The sequence below is a fragment of the Protopterus annectens genome, chromosome 14.part0 (genome assembly GCF_019279795.1).
Source record: "Protopterus annectens isolate FY-2018-M chromosome 14.part0, PAN1.0, whole genome shotgun sequence".
Lineage (NCBI taxonomy): Eukaryota > Metazoa > Chordata > Ceratodontiformes > Protopteridae > Protopterus > Protopterus annectens.
The window spans coordinates 1,123,710,569-1,123,727,903 of record NC_056748.1 but is presented as its reverse complement, the minus strand read 5'-3'; the positions used below and the strand labels follow the sequence as shown (position 1 = coordinate 1,123,727,903).

The 17,335-nt window shown below is 44.1% G+C and overlaps 1 protein-coding gene across 3 annotated transcripts in view; it reads left to right on the top strand.

The window, feature by feature from the left end:
• The window catches only part of ZFYVE27 (zinc finger FYVE-type containing 27), a 1,067,636-nt gene that overhangs the window by 194,908 nt on the left and 855,393 nt on the right, over positions 1 to 17,335 (top strand). For all 3 annotated transcript variants that reach the window (XM_044056911.1, XM_044056910.1, XM_044056912.1), the window contains exon 3: positions 5,646 to 5,832. In XM_044056911.1, coding sequence (XP_043912846.1) covers positions 5,646 to 5,832 — 187 coding nt within the window. The remainder of the gene's footprint in view (positions 1 to 5,645; positions 5,833 to 17,335) is intronic.

The window sequence follows — 17,335 nt, the reverse complement described above, 5'->3', positions numbered from 1 at the left end:
TTGGGATTTGCTTTTTTTCTCCACTAGTTTCCTCATTCTGTTGTATAGCCTGTTTATTGCAGGGCTCCACCAAACTGGTTTCCTTCTCTTAGAGGAGTGAGTCTTGGTTTTGCTAGGGATGGCACAATCCATGCATCCTTGTAGGTGCTCATAGAGTGTATTTGTAAAGGTTTCTGCATCTTGGGCAGCATTATCCATTAGAGTGGGGGCTGTGAAACTTACCACCTCTGTCTTAAGTAAGGTGAAGTTTGCTTTAGAAAAGTTTTTTACTGTGGTTTCCTTAGTTGGGGGTGATGGTGAAGTGTGGACATCCAGAGTTATTAGTTTATGGTCTGATCTAACCAGTGACGGGTTGACCTCTGATGTGGAAGACCTGTCGCTCATGTTGGTGTTGACCAGGTGCAATATGTTTTCACTTCTGGTAGGGGAGTTTACCAGCTAATCCAGGGCGTTTGAGTTGATGAATTCCAGGAAGCGCTGGGCCTGGGAATTTGTACTAGAGTAGTTTTCCCAGTGAATGGTAGGGTAATTGAAATAGCCCAATATCGGGGTGTTCGGCAGGACTTTCATGTTTTCCAGTGTCTCCAGAAAGGTGGAGTGGTGGTTCTGGGTCATGGAGGGTGATCTGTAGCAGGCCACAATTTGTATTGCAGATTTGCCCAATGTTAGTTACACATGGATGATCTCAGAGGTATCATGCTACGCCACTAACCTGGAGGTGTAGGTATCCTTGATGAATATGGATACACCCCCTCCTTTTGTGTTTCGGTCTGTGTTCTGTGGCCGAAACGTGTGGTATGAGTTTTAGCTTGGTAGTGCTGGGGTGCTCTCTGGAGCCTTGAACCAGGTTTCAGTTACTGCACAGATGTCGACGTTCTCCATGCTGAGGAGTGCTTCGAGCACTTGCATTTTAAGATTTAAACTCCTGGCGTTGAGTAGCATAACCCACAGTTTTTTGTTAATTGTGCTGTTTATGCAGGTGGGTTTGACTTTTGAGCCTTGCCTAAAAAAGGCACTATGGGGGCAGCAAGAACCTTGGCCAGTATTCAAAAGCCTAGGGGTGACAGGTGCAAGCAGTCTCTTGCAAAGCAACGCGGCTTGTCGAGCATGTCGTCCCAGGCTGACAGATACAGGATCCCCTTTGAATGACACCAGAAGCTTAGCCAATTGTTGAAATTGATCATTTTTTCTTTATACTGAGGTATCATTCTTGGTGAGGGCAGGATGCTACTCAGGGTCAGGGTCATACCCGCCTGGGCTGCATGATCAGAGAGCTCTTCCATGTCTCTTTTCATGTAGTGCAGGGTGGTACGTCTCAGGTCATTCACACCAACATGAACAATGACAGAGTCATATTTGTACTTGTTCTGGAGTGACCTGAGTGCTTGTGTTATGTGGCAGATTCTGTCTCCCGACAGGCAGCTAACAGTAACCTTCTCCTTGTCCAGCCTAGTGAGTGGGGCGTCAGTGTGCCTGACTATTGAGTCACCTATTACTAGTGTGTTAGGTATGTTATTTCACCTTAAGGGCTGTGATTGTGCGGCACACTGATTTTGTGTTTTATGTGTTGTCTGGTTTGTGACGGGAAGTGCAAGTTGTTTGGGTGTCTGCTTTGGAGGTCTCTGATGCTTTTGCAGGTTTTTATTTAGAGCCTCTGAGTATGATTTTGTGTTTTTTTTGCCAGTGCTGGTTTAGTAGGTCTGTGTGCGGCTGGAGGTGTGGTGCAAGTGTTAACCTTCTCCTCTTTACTACCTGTTTCAGTCTTGGGTGGAGACAGCTTCGCTTCCAGTTTGGCTGTATAATTGCACCTCTCGCATATGTTAGTGTTTTGTGGTAGGAGGAGAGGGTTGTCTGTGTACATGAGGCAGTTGTAACATTGCCTCAGGATACCCAGATTCACCAGCTGGACTGGAGAGTGCACCTGAAGTTGCCCTTTGGTCATGCCTGAATAGTAGGGTGAGCTGCTTGGTTGGTGAGGGGTGAATAAAGAGCCTTGCCCTGCTGGGCAGTCAGTGTCAGGGTATATTAGTGCTTGCTATTAGGCATGAGCAAGTGCTGGACTGTAAGATGTTTTTTGAGTGCTTAGGTGGAGAGTTTGACTAGTTTCATGGGAAAAACAGAAGAGTAGACTTAGTGGAACTGGGAATAATTTAACCGTAGCTAACCGGCACTGCCTGGTGCGCAAAACCATGCAAATGCGGTTTTTATAGAAGGGAAATGAAAGAGATAGAAATTAGCCCAAAATGTGTGTGTGTGTGTGTGTGTGTATATATATATATATATATATATATATATATATATATATATATATATATATATACATACATATACATAGCTGTATGGTTGCCCTGCATTTAGTATAAATGTAAGTTTATTGACATCTGTTTTATTGACTGCATGTGGTCAGTATTTGCAGGTGATCGAGAGGTGTGTGAGATGGACAATCTCCAGGTAGGGAAATATTCCCTCTTCCCAAGTATTGTGCGATCTTGGAGTTAATGTATATAATTAAAAGGGGTTGTGGAGGGTGTAGGGGGCTTGCCCTCCTGGAAAAAAATGATGTCTGAAAGTTGCACAGGCCAAGATGTTGATAATCAGTTTGTTGACCGTCTACGTTTTGTAGGTCAATGTATGGACTGTTTGACTAAAGTAGTAGAACCATATATTTTTATCGGTTATTGCTTAGTGTATCTTAGTGTGTCTTTAGTCAAAGTATATTTTTTTATTTCTGTAATTCTCAGAGATGAAGCAAAAAAAAAAAAAAAGTTATAGGAGGCCTGGTAGTTGGTGTGGAGGATTAGAGTCTTACCTCCCTTAGCCAATGTGCAGAGTTGAGTCTGTGTGATCCCGAGTAAGTCACTTAACTAGGCAACCCCTCTTAACTGGGGCATTACACACACACACACACACACACACACACACACACACACACACACACACACACACACACACACACACACACACACACACCAGATGCTGTTGAAAACTAACCTCCATTCTGTTCCCTTGGACAAGTTTCCAGGCATATTTTGAATCTTGTGCATATACCATAAATAAGTAGTCTGCCTTATTTGTTTGTGCTTGTTTGCACCCATGGTGAATAGGAAAAAAATTAAGGAAATAAAAAAAAAAGCAAAAAAAACAAGGCAATTTAGAAAAAACAAATAATGCTGCATGCATGGCCAGATTGCCCCCCCCCCCATTCAGCACCAAGCCATAGGCAGCTGCCTAGGTTACCTTGTTCTGAATCCAGCCATGACCGATAACCCTACTGGTGTGTATTTGTCTGAGTAGCAGTATTGTTATGGAAGGATTTTTTAAGGTAAGTTGCATGCCTGGGTGAGGGGTAAGGGCAGTGTTAGGGGAAGCAAGCATTACTAAGTTGGGGCAAGGGATTTGTCTGTTCACTTAAGAGGTTTTAATAGTTAAGAAAGAGAGTGTATGACTAGAGGTTGAGAGGCCATTACATAATTTGGCTTGCTGTGTGGCAAGTAAAGTTAAACTGAGTTTGGAGGAATTTTTCAAGTTAACTCGAAAGATGGGGAAGGAGGATTGTAGTTCATTTTGGTGGGAGGAAAGGATTCCCTTATTTGGAGAAAGTGCAGCTGGTGTAATGTAGTGTGGTGTGTGGAGGTTGGAGTGGGATTTGTGATTGTTTTAATTTCTGGGTGGTGCAAAATAGATTATATTTTGTTTTTGTGGGATAAGTATTACTTTTTTGTTAAGGAGCCTGGATGTGAGGAAGTTGGAAGTATTTTTGCGGTTGTGTTTTGACTGATTATACAGTGAATGTGGCTGGACCTAAAGATTACCACTTCATTAGTACAGAGGGTGAATCATAGAGTAGGAAGGTCTTGAGGCTGTTTATTAATGAAACTAGAGAAGTGGAGCTACAATAGACCCTTGGGGTATTCCCATAGAAAAAGGTACGGGCTAAGAGAAGGAACAATTTAATTAACTTTGGAGAATCTGTTTGACAAGACGTTTTGGAACGAGGTGATGGATGCTACTAATAGGAATATTTTGAAGTGAGAAAATGGTGATTGATTAGGTAAACACTTTTGTTGGTCAATGAAAATTGCTCCTGTAATGTTGAGGAGAATGTTGTTGGTTAGGCACCAAAGTGCCGTCATTGTGTTGCGATGTGTTTAACAGCAATGCTGTTTTTATGTATGTTTAAATACATACATACGTATGTCATTAGATATGATATTTCTGGAAGTCAGGCAAATAATAAGCTTATTTTTTTGTTTTTTCTTTGGTCAACATCCTGGTATCCCTGCTACAGAATAGAAAAAGCAGACCTCCTTGACAATGATCATTGATAGTAAAATGTGTACAGTAAGTTCCTGACTTTGTTGTACGGCTGTTTTCCAGTTTGTCATTCGTGAAAACTGGCATGTCCTGTAATGTATAACAGCTTTATACGAAAGTTTTTTGTTCTGTGAAAGATATGTGTTCGCCCTTGAATTTTTGTGATACTTGAAGTAAGCTTACTTGTGGAAAATATTTTTTTTCTTCCTGAATGTTGTATCACGTTGGGAGGAATTGTTGGGAAATGTTTGTTTCACTTCTTACCAGGAGATGCCAAAACAAATTTAATGTCTATGTTGTTATAAATAATGTTGATGACCTTTCTGCACAGCCTATTAGAAAATTTCATAGCATTTGAAGGACAGCTTACTTTACTGACAGAATTTTATTAGCTTTTTATTTGGTCATATGTACTTTTTTTGGCCAGGCAAACAACACTTAACTTTGTATCTTCCAATGTCAGAGACGAACCATGTTAAATTAGCAATCTGGGTGCTAAAAATAGCAAGGAGAGAGAGGTGAAACTATTAGATGGTTGCCTCATCAAGAAAGGGGAAGGATTTCAGCCACTGCAAGGCTGTCCGTAGATAGAGGCTTACGGGTGCTACAGCATGCAGAACCCAACAAAATCCCACAAATCCATCCTAGTCTCATTGGCTTATCTATGTTTGCACGAGAACAGGGATGTTAAAGAGCACACAGAGGCCTGCTTTAAGGATTTAGCAGTAATTTAAGGGCAAGAACAACTGAATCCCCAATAATATGTTAACTTATAGAAAATACCTCCTACATAGTTCTTTTTCTCTGTAGACTCTTTGCATTGGACAGTTGTTGGGATGTATGGATACCCAAAGTCATTGGAAACAAAATAATAGCTAAAAAATACAGCAAAAAAATGAAATTATTTGTACGTAATTGTAGTGAAGTAATCATATAACCACAGGAGGGTTCCCCAAGATACAGTTTTGTCTGTGATAATGCCACAGTCATACTGGAAGTGATACATTTTTAGACCTTTCATTTAACCCACACAAAACATGCTGTTAGGCAATCCATCATAAAAAATGAATTCAAAAATGTGCTCCTAAACAAAGCACCAAAAAATGCACTTCACAATACCTTTGTTTGTGCTGTAGCATTAGCAGGTACTTATTGTGGTGACTTACCAGATGAAGCACACTAACCTTTTAGCCCTGAGGAGGTTTCCATGTGCAAAAATACTTTGATTTTCAGCCATCTTGTTTTCTAGGAGAAGGGGAAGAGTGTAATGGCTTGAAAATCATCTAGTTGTTTTAATGTGAGTGTAACTTTTGTCCAACTTACATTTCCAGCTGCCTGGTTTACATTATGTACAGTGTTCGTCTCACTGCCAGCATTACTGGGTTGCCTACAGAGCCGGTCTCAGAAACCGATCTCAGAAGAAGACATGATGAAACGCAAGTACCATTCTGTCCGGCGTGAAGACCTTAAAAAAGTCAAACTGAGCAGACATGAGGCATTGGTTGAGGTAAAAACCTTGTAAGTAGAAGCAGTTTCCTTTTCATATTTCAAAGAAATATTGATAATGAAAAAATAAAACCATTTGCTATAAATTATTTCATAGTGTCTGATCTTGAACAGTTTACGGTATGTTTTGATTTACTGTCAAAATAAAAAGTCTGAGACATTTTTTTTTCTTTGTACTAGAAACACCAGCTCCTTAAATTTCTTGGTGGCAGTCATAGTTAACAGCTCGGAATATATCTGATAATTAAATGGTTATCTGCAAAACATGAAATAACAGGAAGTTTTAAAATTGTTATGGAAAACATCTGTAAACAGAGACTTTAGTCAAAGGCTGATTTAACCTCTTGACAGGGATAATATTGCAGACATATCAAATTTTGTTTGAAAAAATAATGAGAGATGGTATTGTGGGCACGAGTTTAATATGTGCAGTATCGTACAAATAGACTGATAGGTGTCTGACGTTAAAACAGATTAATATACACCTACTAGAAATGGGTTAATGATAATGGTACAGAGCAAACAGAAATACAAAGTAAGAAAGAGAAACAAATACACAAGTCACATATAGAAAAGAGGAATAAGCCAGACTGGATATGATGTGGCGCCCATTTCTTACTTCCTGTTTAGGAACGTTGCACAAGCAAATGAGAGCAGCTGGAATTTCAGTAGAAATAAATGCTGCATAATGACACAGGATGAGCCAAGAATTCACTGAAATGGAGTTTAGCTGAAGTGTTCAGTGCAAAATTTTGACTTCAGTGGAAGAAGTAGATGTTAAATATATGCACGTTATTTTGGTAATGTCTTATTCATATGCTGCTGTATTCATGACATCAGGGAGTTTGCCTCTGATGAACTCTTGTACATCCGGCCATTATACAAAAGTTAAATGCTGCCATTAGGGTGCACGTGACGCCCCGTGCCTCTCTTGGATGTCAGTCGTAAACGGATGTTGAGTATAAAGCGGATGTCAGCACGTACCTCTTCAGAACTTTTCTGCCACCTTTGTGACTGCCAGCTCCATTCATCGTGTTTCCATTAATAGCACTTTCTTCATCCAACTTCAGATAAATACCCATTTGGGGGGGTTTCTATTTTGTTACTTGCTACTGTTTTGGGTTACATGTCAGGTGGGAAGGGCAAGTGTAGGTGTGGAAGGGAAATTCCACATAAGGATTCGCATGAGCTTGGAATATTCTGCCTAGGCTGTGAACATGACCATACCACTGTAGTATTTGTAAGGCATTTGACCCCAAGACCCTCAGAAGCTGGCTTGCACCCTTAAAATTATATCGTGAAAATCAGAGACTCAAACTTCTAGCATCTAGGATGGACCCAATGTCGGAACACTCGGATGAGCCCCCAGTCAAAAAGGCCAAAAAAAGTAGGCCTGAATAGACTACTGCACTCTCCGGTTCAGCCGTCGCTCTTGAGGCTGGTGAAGGCCCGGAGTTCAAGCAGGAGTCCTAGGAGCTTCCTTCGGTAGAAAGGCCAGAGAAAATCTGTCCTTTGCCCGAGGTTACATCCCAGAGGGAATCTTAGGCTTCCATCTTGGTTGCTGAGGGGGAACCAAGGCTCGTTATATCTGAGGGCCAGTGCAACGTCTCTGATTTAGTGGAGTGCCAGATGGCGTCTGGCCCACCTACCCACCACCGCATTTCTGAATCCTCTCCCCCTGAGACCCATAAGAAGACAAAACAGAAAACTAAACAGAGTTCTCAGCCTCTGCCTGTTTCACCTGTCGAACAGCCTCTGGATTGGCAGGCCTTCACTCAAGGCTTGTTCAATGCCTTTCTGGCCTCGCATCAGAGCCTGATGCCTGCACAGGCCCCTACGCCCTCTACCCCTAAGGGCCATGCCCCGGACGTCTCTTCAGGAGAAGAGAATTCATCTGATGAGGAGTTCCTCACCTACTCTTCTCAGATGGCTTTTCCTCTGGGAGTATGCTTCACCAGAGAAGGAATCCAATGGCACTGCCTCCCCTGGTGAGGACCAAAATGCAAAACTTTTTCAAATGGGACAGCAGTCAAGTGACATAGACCCAAAAGAGATACTGTGAACTTCTTCAACTGGAGTCTCCCAGCCCTTCTTCTGTGCCCCCAGTAACACCCTGCTTTTCTGGATTCCTTCTTGGCTGCTTCAAAAAGCCCTGATACACAGCCCCCAGTGCCCAAGCATCCAGATAGATTCTATAAAGTGTCCGAGCAAGCTACCTTCCTCTACGAATCCCCTTCTGTAGACCCTGCAGTTATTTCTGTGGCAACAGACAAAACCTCAAAGTTACTTCCCTTCACCTCTCTACTGCGTCTGATAAAAGAGAGCAGAATGATGGAACATCTGGGAATGAAAGCTTCTACTACCCTAGCAGTAAGAGCAATCAATTACCAGACACACATGGCCAAGTATTTATTGGCTCTTTTAGAAGATGTGGTTAAGCAACTGTGAGAGGTCCCTGACTCCCCTGCTAAAGCTAAGATTTCCTCTCTCTTGAATTCATGCACACAAGTCACCAAACACTCCAAGTGCAGCTACGATGCTGTAGAAGCATCTACAAGGACTGCTGCCTCTGGATCTGTTATCATAAGGTACTCTTGGTTAAGGCAGCAACCCCTCTTTGATGACATCAAAGTGAAGCACCTTGATGCACCCCTGGACAACAAAAACCTGTTTGGTTCAGCAGCTGCTGAACTCTTTAAGACCCTCCAGACCAAAGGTAAGGAACTGCAGGAATTGAGACATATCTTTGTCTCCTCAGTTCCACGCTTTTAGAGAAATTACACAGCTAAAACTTCCTTTATCAGGTCCTCAGCTAAGAGAATACATGCTAAGCTTAGAAAAGACCACAAGAAACATCACCTTTCTAGGTCTGTCTCCTCCACTCCATCATCTAAACAGTCCTTTCAGGGAAAGCCTGATAGTCTGTGACTAGCAGCCCCTACACCCAGACACCCCATTATCCATGCACCTCTCCCTCGCCCTTCCCACTTGGAAGCGGGTTACCCTGGACTCCTTGGTCCTATCTGTCATAAAGCAGGGACACTTCATGACCTGTGAGACCAGACCCACTCCCAAAGGCATCCCTCTCCCACCTAAAGACCAAATTCCACTTTTTCCTCCCATCCTGCAGGAATTTCTTGCTCAAGGAGCCATCCAGGAGTTCTCGTAGCCTGCAATAGGAAAACGTTTTTATTCAAGAATTTTCTTAGACCTATCCCATCAAAACCCCTTCCTCCGAGTCCCCTTCTTCAGGATGCTCTCTCTCCCAACCCTTCTGTCACTCATTCTGGCTCAGGCTTTCCTAGTGTCCCTGGACATAAAGGATGCCTACTTGCACATCCCTGTCCACTCTGTCTTCCAGAAGTACCTCCGCTTCTCTGTGGATTCTACAGACTATCAGTTCTGTGCTTTACTCTTTGGTCTCTCTATAGCCCCAAGAGTATTTACAAAATGTCTGGCCCCAGTCATGGCATTTGCCAGGATGAAAGGAATACAGCTTTTTGCTTATCTAGACGACATCCTTATCCAGGCTACCTCAAGTTTTATGGCATTGCAACACCTGCAGTTCACCATCTCCTGCCTTACATGTCTGGGATTCACCATAAATCACAAAAAATCTTCCCAGACACCCTCTCAGGATCAGGTGTTTCTAGGATGTTGGATTTTGACCAGGGAAATTATGGCTTGCTTGCCACCAGAAAAGATTGTGACCCTCACATCTTTCTTCCAGGGGATCATTCCTCTTAAAACCATGTCAGCCAGGGAATTCCTCAGAATCTTAGAATTCATGGCCTTGACTTTCCCCATGGTCCCCCCTGGCAAGGCTACACATGAGGAAGTTCCAGTTGTATTTGAGAAACATCTGGAAGCAACGTATACATCCTCTAGATTTCATGATCCCCATGCTTCCTTGCCTATCCAAGGAGTTGAAGTGGTCTCCCAGAATCAGTCAAACCCGAGCATGCCCCTCCAGCCCACACCCCTAAAACAAGACCTCTTCACGGATGCTTCAGACACAGGCTGGGGACCAACTGTAAGAAACTGGAGAGTGAGGAACACATGGAGCCCCACTCAACAAAAAGACCACATCACTATCAAGGAAATGAGAACCTTGATACTAGCTTTGGATATTTTCAAGGGTCAGCTTCTCCCAGGCACCCTGAGGTGGTACACAGACAACACAACTGTGCTGTGGTACATCAGCAAACAAGGGGAGGGCAAGGTCTTACCTCTTGTGCAGACTAGCACTGGAGAAACAAATCCTTCTCCAAGCAGTATATATCCCCTCTGCAGACAGTGTGATGGCAGACTTCTTAAATAGGACCATGTCATTGGCTCACGGATGGATGCTGAACAGGGAAGTGTTTCTGGACCAGGTCCATCAAGTGGGTATTCCGAATGTGGATCTCTTTGCCTCCCCTATGAACAGACAGCTCCCGACCTTCTGCTCCAGGGCACCTCACCTAGAGGCTTGGAAGGTGGATGCTTTATCAGTCTTTTGGAAGGGGGGATGTATGCATATGCATTCCCCCCTTTCCTCTCATTCAAAGAGTCCTGAAAATTCAGAAGGAACAACCTCAAATCTTGCTGGTGACTCCCTACTGGCCAAGGCAGCATTGGTTCCCCCTTCTATTTCACCTAGCCAAGGGCAGTCACCACAAGTTACCCCAGAGAATGGACCACACAGGACAGGGGAACACTCTCTTTCACCCTCAACTGTCCACACTGAATCTCGCTTTGTGGGTTATAGGGCGTTCATTCCCTTCAGACACCTATATACAGATGACATGATCCAGGTTCTGCAGGAGACCAGAAAACCAACTACCAGAAAATCCTACCTGTCAGAGTGGAAGAGATTTTCCTTATAGTGTCGGAAAAACAGCCTACAACCACTGATGGCAGAGCCTCCAGTGATCTTGTCCTACATGTGTGATCTCATGAAGTCTGGACTGTCATATACAAAGCACCTAAACTGGCTTGAATTACCCCACCAGGTTCTTCTCTCTCAGGTCCAGGCCATCCATGCTATCCTATACCAGTTTTCTTACTGCCCAGCACTATCCGTTCTCATATCTCATTATTCTCCCTCCAGACCTCTCCGAAGCTCTAACCAAGACCTACTACAAATCTACAAACCCAAGTCTAAATTTGGATGCAACATGTACAGCTGTCACCCCACTATTTCCTGGAATAGGCTCCCACTAGAAATCAGGATCCTTACACATTCTAAACAATTTAAGACAGCCACCAAAGAGAACTTTAAAAGTCACTGGTCCTGCCACTGCACTCTCCGTCCTTAATCATCCCCTATTTCTACTACTCACTCTTCTCACTAGCTCTCTCTATAATCTTCCTTGACTACTCCTTCTACTGTCTTCTAAAATCTATTAAACAAATTGCCTCAGAGAAACATTCTGTTATAACTGTCTTGCCTTCATGCAACTACATTATGATAAAACTGGGTTTTTGTAACCACTTACCCCAAAAACTATATTCATCTTAATGACATATTTCTTTTTATATATCTTGTAAATAGCTTTGCTATACTCCTGATTATTGACACTGTATAACATTGTATTGCTACTTAATGCCTTGTAATAATCCTGCAAAATTGCAGTTTAATGCTAATTTATAATGAAGATTGTATAATATGTTTGAGCCTTTTTCCCAGGGTCACCGCTGAAAAAGGGCTCTTCAGCTCAGTCGGACAATCCCAGTCAATAAATGTAAAATAATAAATACTCCATTAAAATCCACCTATCCTACATCTTCGCTCACCTGCCCCTGATACCTCCTTTAGCATCTAGATTAGAGGTCAAACTTTTCCTAAGATGGGCTGTTCACATGAAGCCACCAAGGAAGCTAGTTCTGCTTCCTTGGGACCTTAACTTTGTCCTAGAAAGATGGACTCTCCCACCATTTGAACCAGCAAAGACTGCTCCCCCCAGCACTGCACATGGAAGACCATACTCTTGGTGGCCATATCCTCTGCCCAAAAGGTCTCTGAACTCCAGGCTCTTATGGCATACCTCCCCTCCTTCACTGTCTTCCACAAGGACACGGTATGCTTGTGTACTAATCCCACGTTCATGCCCAAAGTGGTAAGCGACTTGTCCTTTAGTCAGACTGTCAATCTGCCATCCCTTTTCCCCCCTCTCTACAGAACAGAGCAGAGAGGATACCTCACTCCCTATATGTACACAGACATACCTCACCCCCTAGATGTACACAGACATACCTCACCCCCTAGATGTACACAGACATACCTCACCCCCTAGATGTACACAGACATACCTCACCCCCTACATGTACACAGACATATCTCACCCCCTACATGTACACAGACATACCTCACCCCCTAGATGTACACAGACATACCTCACCCCCTAGATGTACACAGACATACCTCACCCCTAGATGTACACAGACATACCTCACCCCTAGATGTACACAGACATACCTCACCCCTAGATGTACACAGACATACCTCACCCCCTAGATGTACACAGACATACCTCACCCCCTACATGTACACAGACATACCTCACCCCCTAGATGTACACAGACATACCTCACTCCCTAGATGTACACAGACATACCTCACTCCCTAGATGTACACAGACATACCTCACTCCCTAGATGTACACAGACAGCTAAAGTTTTTGGCCAAAACCAAATCCTTCAGAAAATCTGACAGGCTGTTCATCTCCTACCACAATACTGCCCTGGGTCAACTTGTTTCCAAGTAAACTATATCCTCTTGGATATCAAAAAGCATTTCCTTTTGCTAAATTAACCATGGTAAGTCATTCCCAGCCCCAGTTAGGGCACACTCTACTAGGGCATTGTCCCCCTCAGGGGCTTTCCTTAAAGGATTGGACACAGCTGCTATCCTAGGGGCAGCTATTTGATCCTCAGTTCACATATTCACCACACACTACAAATGGGATATGGTCTCTAGAGCCAGGGCAGGATTTGCCAGAGCCATCCTCCATGGGTTTGTGGAAGGTGCTTCTGGTCTGCCACTCCTTCAGTAGTACAGCCTTCCCTGTCATACTTGGCTAATTTCTGGAGTAATCACTCTGTTATTGCTGTATCTGGCGGCATTCAGTTCTGAAGAGGTGCGTGCTGACGTCCACTTTATATCCAACGTCTGTTTACGACCGATGTCTGAGAGAGGCATGGGATGTCACACACACCCTAGCAGAGGCATTTAACTTTTGTATAATGGCTGGACGTATGAGAGTTCACCAGAGGCAAACTCTCTGATGTCATGAATACAGCAGCATATAGCAGAGAAGGACATCTAAGGTTATGGTAAGTTCTTACACAAAGATACTAAATATAGATGTTGTGTGTAGTCCAATCTCACCTTCATTTTTACATATGGGTTCGGAGCCGATCCTCTGTTCCGACTCGGCCAATTTACAAGCTCAAAGACTTCTGGTTAACTCATGGCTAAACAGGTATCCCATAGTGCACCAGTACAAACCCCAGATCTCGTTTGCCGCGCCGACAAGTTCGGTTGTGCTTCTCTTGGCTCTGGCTAAGTGTCATATTCTTTTCTATTTAAATATAGTATTAGAGTTAATATTGTGTTGTTAGGGTTGCTATTATCCTAGGCAGTTGCGTTGTTTGCCTTTTGGTGCAATCTTAGTTCAAACTTGTTGTTAGTCTGGTATCCTGTGTGCCAGTTTAGAGTTCCTTGTAGGTGCCGTTGACCTTTTTTTATATATATATATCAGGTAGAGTGTTAGTTTTTGGCATTTTCCTCTGTTAGTTAACATAGGTTCATAGGTTGGTACTGGGCTATCAGCCCCAGGGCTTATACAAGCCTAGCCATAACAATTCCCTGGATATTTCTTCCCACAATATTTACTTCCCTGAACCCCTGAACTTGCTCTTGTTGTTATTTCTGACCGTTATTGGGTCTCCATTTGGCAGTCAGCTTAGTTTCTTAAGTGACTGTATTTTTGGTGGGGATCCACTTGTTACTTACTTAGGGTTTGAGTTTCCTTCCCTAGTGCGCTAGCTATTATTATTACATTTTACTAAATAGAGTAATTACAGTTTCTGTGTGCATGAGTTTTTCCTTTTTCTTGTCTGTTTAAATTAGAAGACCTAGATTTCTGTTCCACCGGGCTAGGCCCATTAGTTAGAGGACCTAGTCCTCGTGGTACTTCCTTCTGTAGGGCTAGGCCCCTTTAAGTTAGAGGACCTAGTCCTTGTGATACTTCCTTCTGTAGGGCTAGGGCCATTTTAGTTGGAGGACCTAGTCCTCGTGGTGCTTCCTTCTGTAAGGCTAGGCCTGTTTTAGTTAGAGGACCTAGTCCTCTTCCCTCATTCTTCTTCTTCCTTTCCTGTGTGTGTGTGTGTGTGTGTTTGTGTGTGTGTTTGTGTGTGTGTTTGTGTGTGTGTTTGTGTGTGTGTTTGTGTGTGTGTTTGTGTGTGTGTTTGTGTGTGTGTTTGTGTGTTTGTGTGTGTGTGTGTGTGTATGTGTGTGTGTGTATGTGTGTGTGTGTGTGTGTGTGTGTGTGTGTGTGTGTGTGTGTGTATGTGTGTGTGTGTGTGTGTGTGTGTGTGTGTGTGTGTATGTGTGTGTGCGTGTGTGTGTGAAATGTGTGACATGTCTAAAGAGAGTAAGGAGCACAAACCTTCGGGTTTTAAGAAATGCATGAAATGCTCCCAAAAGATGTCTTTAACGGATGGCCACAGTAGCTGTGTCTGCTATTTAGGGGCCATCCACCTGCAAGAATCCTGCTTGTTCTGCCATGCTTTCTCTCCTAGGGTGTTACAGGAGAGAAAGAACAAGCTTATACTCAAGGGTCTACTAAAACCACCTTTTGAGGAAGTTCTATCCAGATGTCCTTCAAGGATGCATCTGCAGTCCTTACAAATGGGTTGTCCTGTCGTCAGGCAGCCCTTCGGTCGGCCGGATTCCAAAGTCTGGGTCTGGCCTCGGCTGATGTCGCACTTCACCCGACGTCATAGCTGCAGTTATTCGGGTATAAAGGTATCAGCCGACGCCATCTTCCTCAGTCTTTCTTGCCGTGTGGCGCCCGAAGCAGAAGCTGTTCGCAAGTGCCGGTCGGTCAGAACCAGAGATTACTACTACCGAAGACTTTAAAAAAGCTACCGAAGACTTCAAAAAAGCTAAGTACCCCGTTGGGGACTCTTTCTTGCCTCAGCCGATGTCAGAAAAAGTGAATAACTGTTTAACTTGTGGGAAACAAATACCTCATAAAGATTTCCACTCTTACTGCTTACCTTGTCTAGGCCCAGACCACGACGTAGCAGCTTAGCCTGTGCTTCTTTCAACCGGCGGACGCTTAGACGCCGGTCGGAATTTGCAGAGCAGTTTTTCGGCCCAGATTTTGCTTACATTATGCCATCGGATACTCCGACTACGCAAATATCTAAAAAACGCAAGGAAAAGGACCGACACTCGCGGTCTGCGGTTTCGGCCGAAACCGCGGTTAAGCCAACCGCGAGTGTCTCGGTTTCGGCTGAAACCGAGTCCACGGTTCTTCCTTCGGCTGAAAGCGTTCCTCCTACCGAGGCCTCATCCAGCATGGTGGAATCTGCTTCTGAAATACCACCTGCTCCTGCAGGTTCACAGGATTTATCTGATACTATCCCTTTGGATATTTCTACTCCTGCACATGGAGCTGCTAGGCCACCTGCATTCATGTCGATTAAGGCCTTTGCCAGGGCTAAAGCAGCAAAATCCACCAAAACTGTGCCTGCTAAGCCCCCCTCCCACAGGCCTAGCTCTAGTACACGAATGCTTAGTCTTGCAGAGGATCTCATTTCTTTAATCCGGGGAGCCCAACCTCACCCAGACAGGGCCTCTCACCCACCACCAGAGAAGAGGCCTAGAGCAGAGCCCCCTGAGCCAGTTTCTACAGATGACTCCTCTGATGAATCAGATAATTCTAACCCTCCAGAGGGCCCTTTTTCTCCTTATGAGGACTCTGATGCAGAAGAGTCCATTCCTTCTGCCTCTCCGCCTGAGGAATTTTCCTTTGGGGAAACCTTGCATGCTATGAGGGAACAATTTCAATGGCAGGGCCAGGATTTTACAGACTCTAGGAAAAGGCTTAGAACCTTTCTGCATTTGCCACAGCATAGGCCTTTAGCCATTCCTCCAGTACTTACTGTTGTGGATGATGCATTTAATGATGCTTGTACTGCTCCTGATTCTCTTCCTCCGGCCCCTGCTAAGCCAGATAGGTACTACAGGGTTCCGGACACACATTATCATTTATATAAGGCCCCTCTTGCAGATCCCGAAACTATCTCCCAGGGACCCAAGGCTGTAGCAGCTACCTCTGCCAAAACCCTCCCTCTGAAAGGGAATCTAGGGCCTTAGAGAGATGGGGTAAAAAAGTTTACACTTCTGCTACTCTTTCAGCTAGAGCCTTGAACTGTCAATTCCACATGATTCAGTATCAGGAATTTATGTTAGACCAGTTAACTAAAAATCTGTCCTCGGATGAACCATTAGACAAAAAATCTGTTCAGGAAATGGTACATAACATTCAGCAGGTCAGTAATCATTCTTTAAAATGCGGCTATGATGCACTGGAGGCTTCCTTTAGATCAGCCATGACTGGTACAGTGATCAGAAGACATGCATGGTTAAAAGAGCAGTCCTTACCAGACCATGTCAAATCAAAGCTCCTAGATGCTCCGACGGATAAGCTCAATTTGTTTGGCTCCCCTGCACAACAGGTGCTCAAGAAGGTGGAAGAGAAGGCGAAATCTGTCCAGACAGTCAAGGATTTCTTGCAGGTCCAGCCTCCAAGGTTTAGCAGGAACTGGCCTTCCAAGAATTGGTCCTTTCCAGACACCCCCAGAGCTCAGAGAGGCAGGAATAGGTGCTCAAGAGGCAGGGGTCAATCCAGAGGTGCCTACAGGGGACGTCAGTGGCAGGCTAACAACCAGCGAGGTACAGCCACAGATCCAGCCACCACCACAGGACAATCACAGTGACTTGGCTCTGGCACCGCCTACCAGGGAACAACTAGAAGCACCCTTAGGCGGGAAGCTAGCCTTATTTTCAGTAAACTGGTATTACATCACAGGAGACAAATGGATTTTACATACAATAGACCAAGGTTACAGGTTTCACTTCCATACTCTACCAAGGAAGAGAGGAATGCCAAACCTACCTCCAAATCAGAAAACAGAAGCTCTAAAACAAATAACTCACTTACTAAGGATGAGAGCTGTAGAAAGGGTACCATCTATGGAACAAGGACAAGGATTTTACTCCAGACTCTTCCTGGTACCAAGAAAAGAAAACCAATGGAGACCTATTCTCGACCTGTCCGCTTTAAACACATACCTCATTGTACCAAAATTCAAAATGCTGACCTAACAGCAACATCTTCCCATGCTGGGCAAGGAGTTTTGGCTGGTAACTCTAGATCTCAAGGAGGCATACCTGCATGTCCCCATATGACCAAATTGCAGAAGATACCTCAGATTTCTTGCAGGATCAGAGCATTAT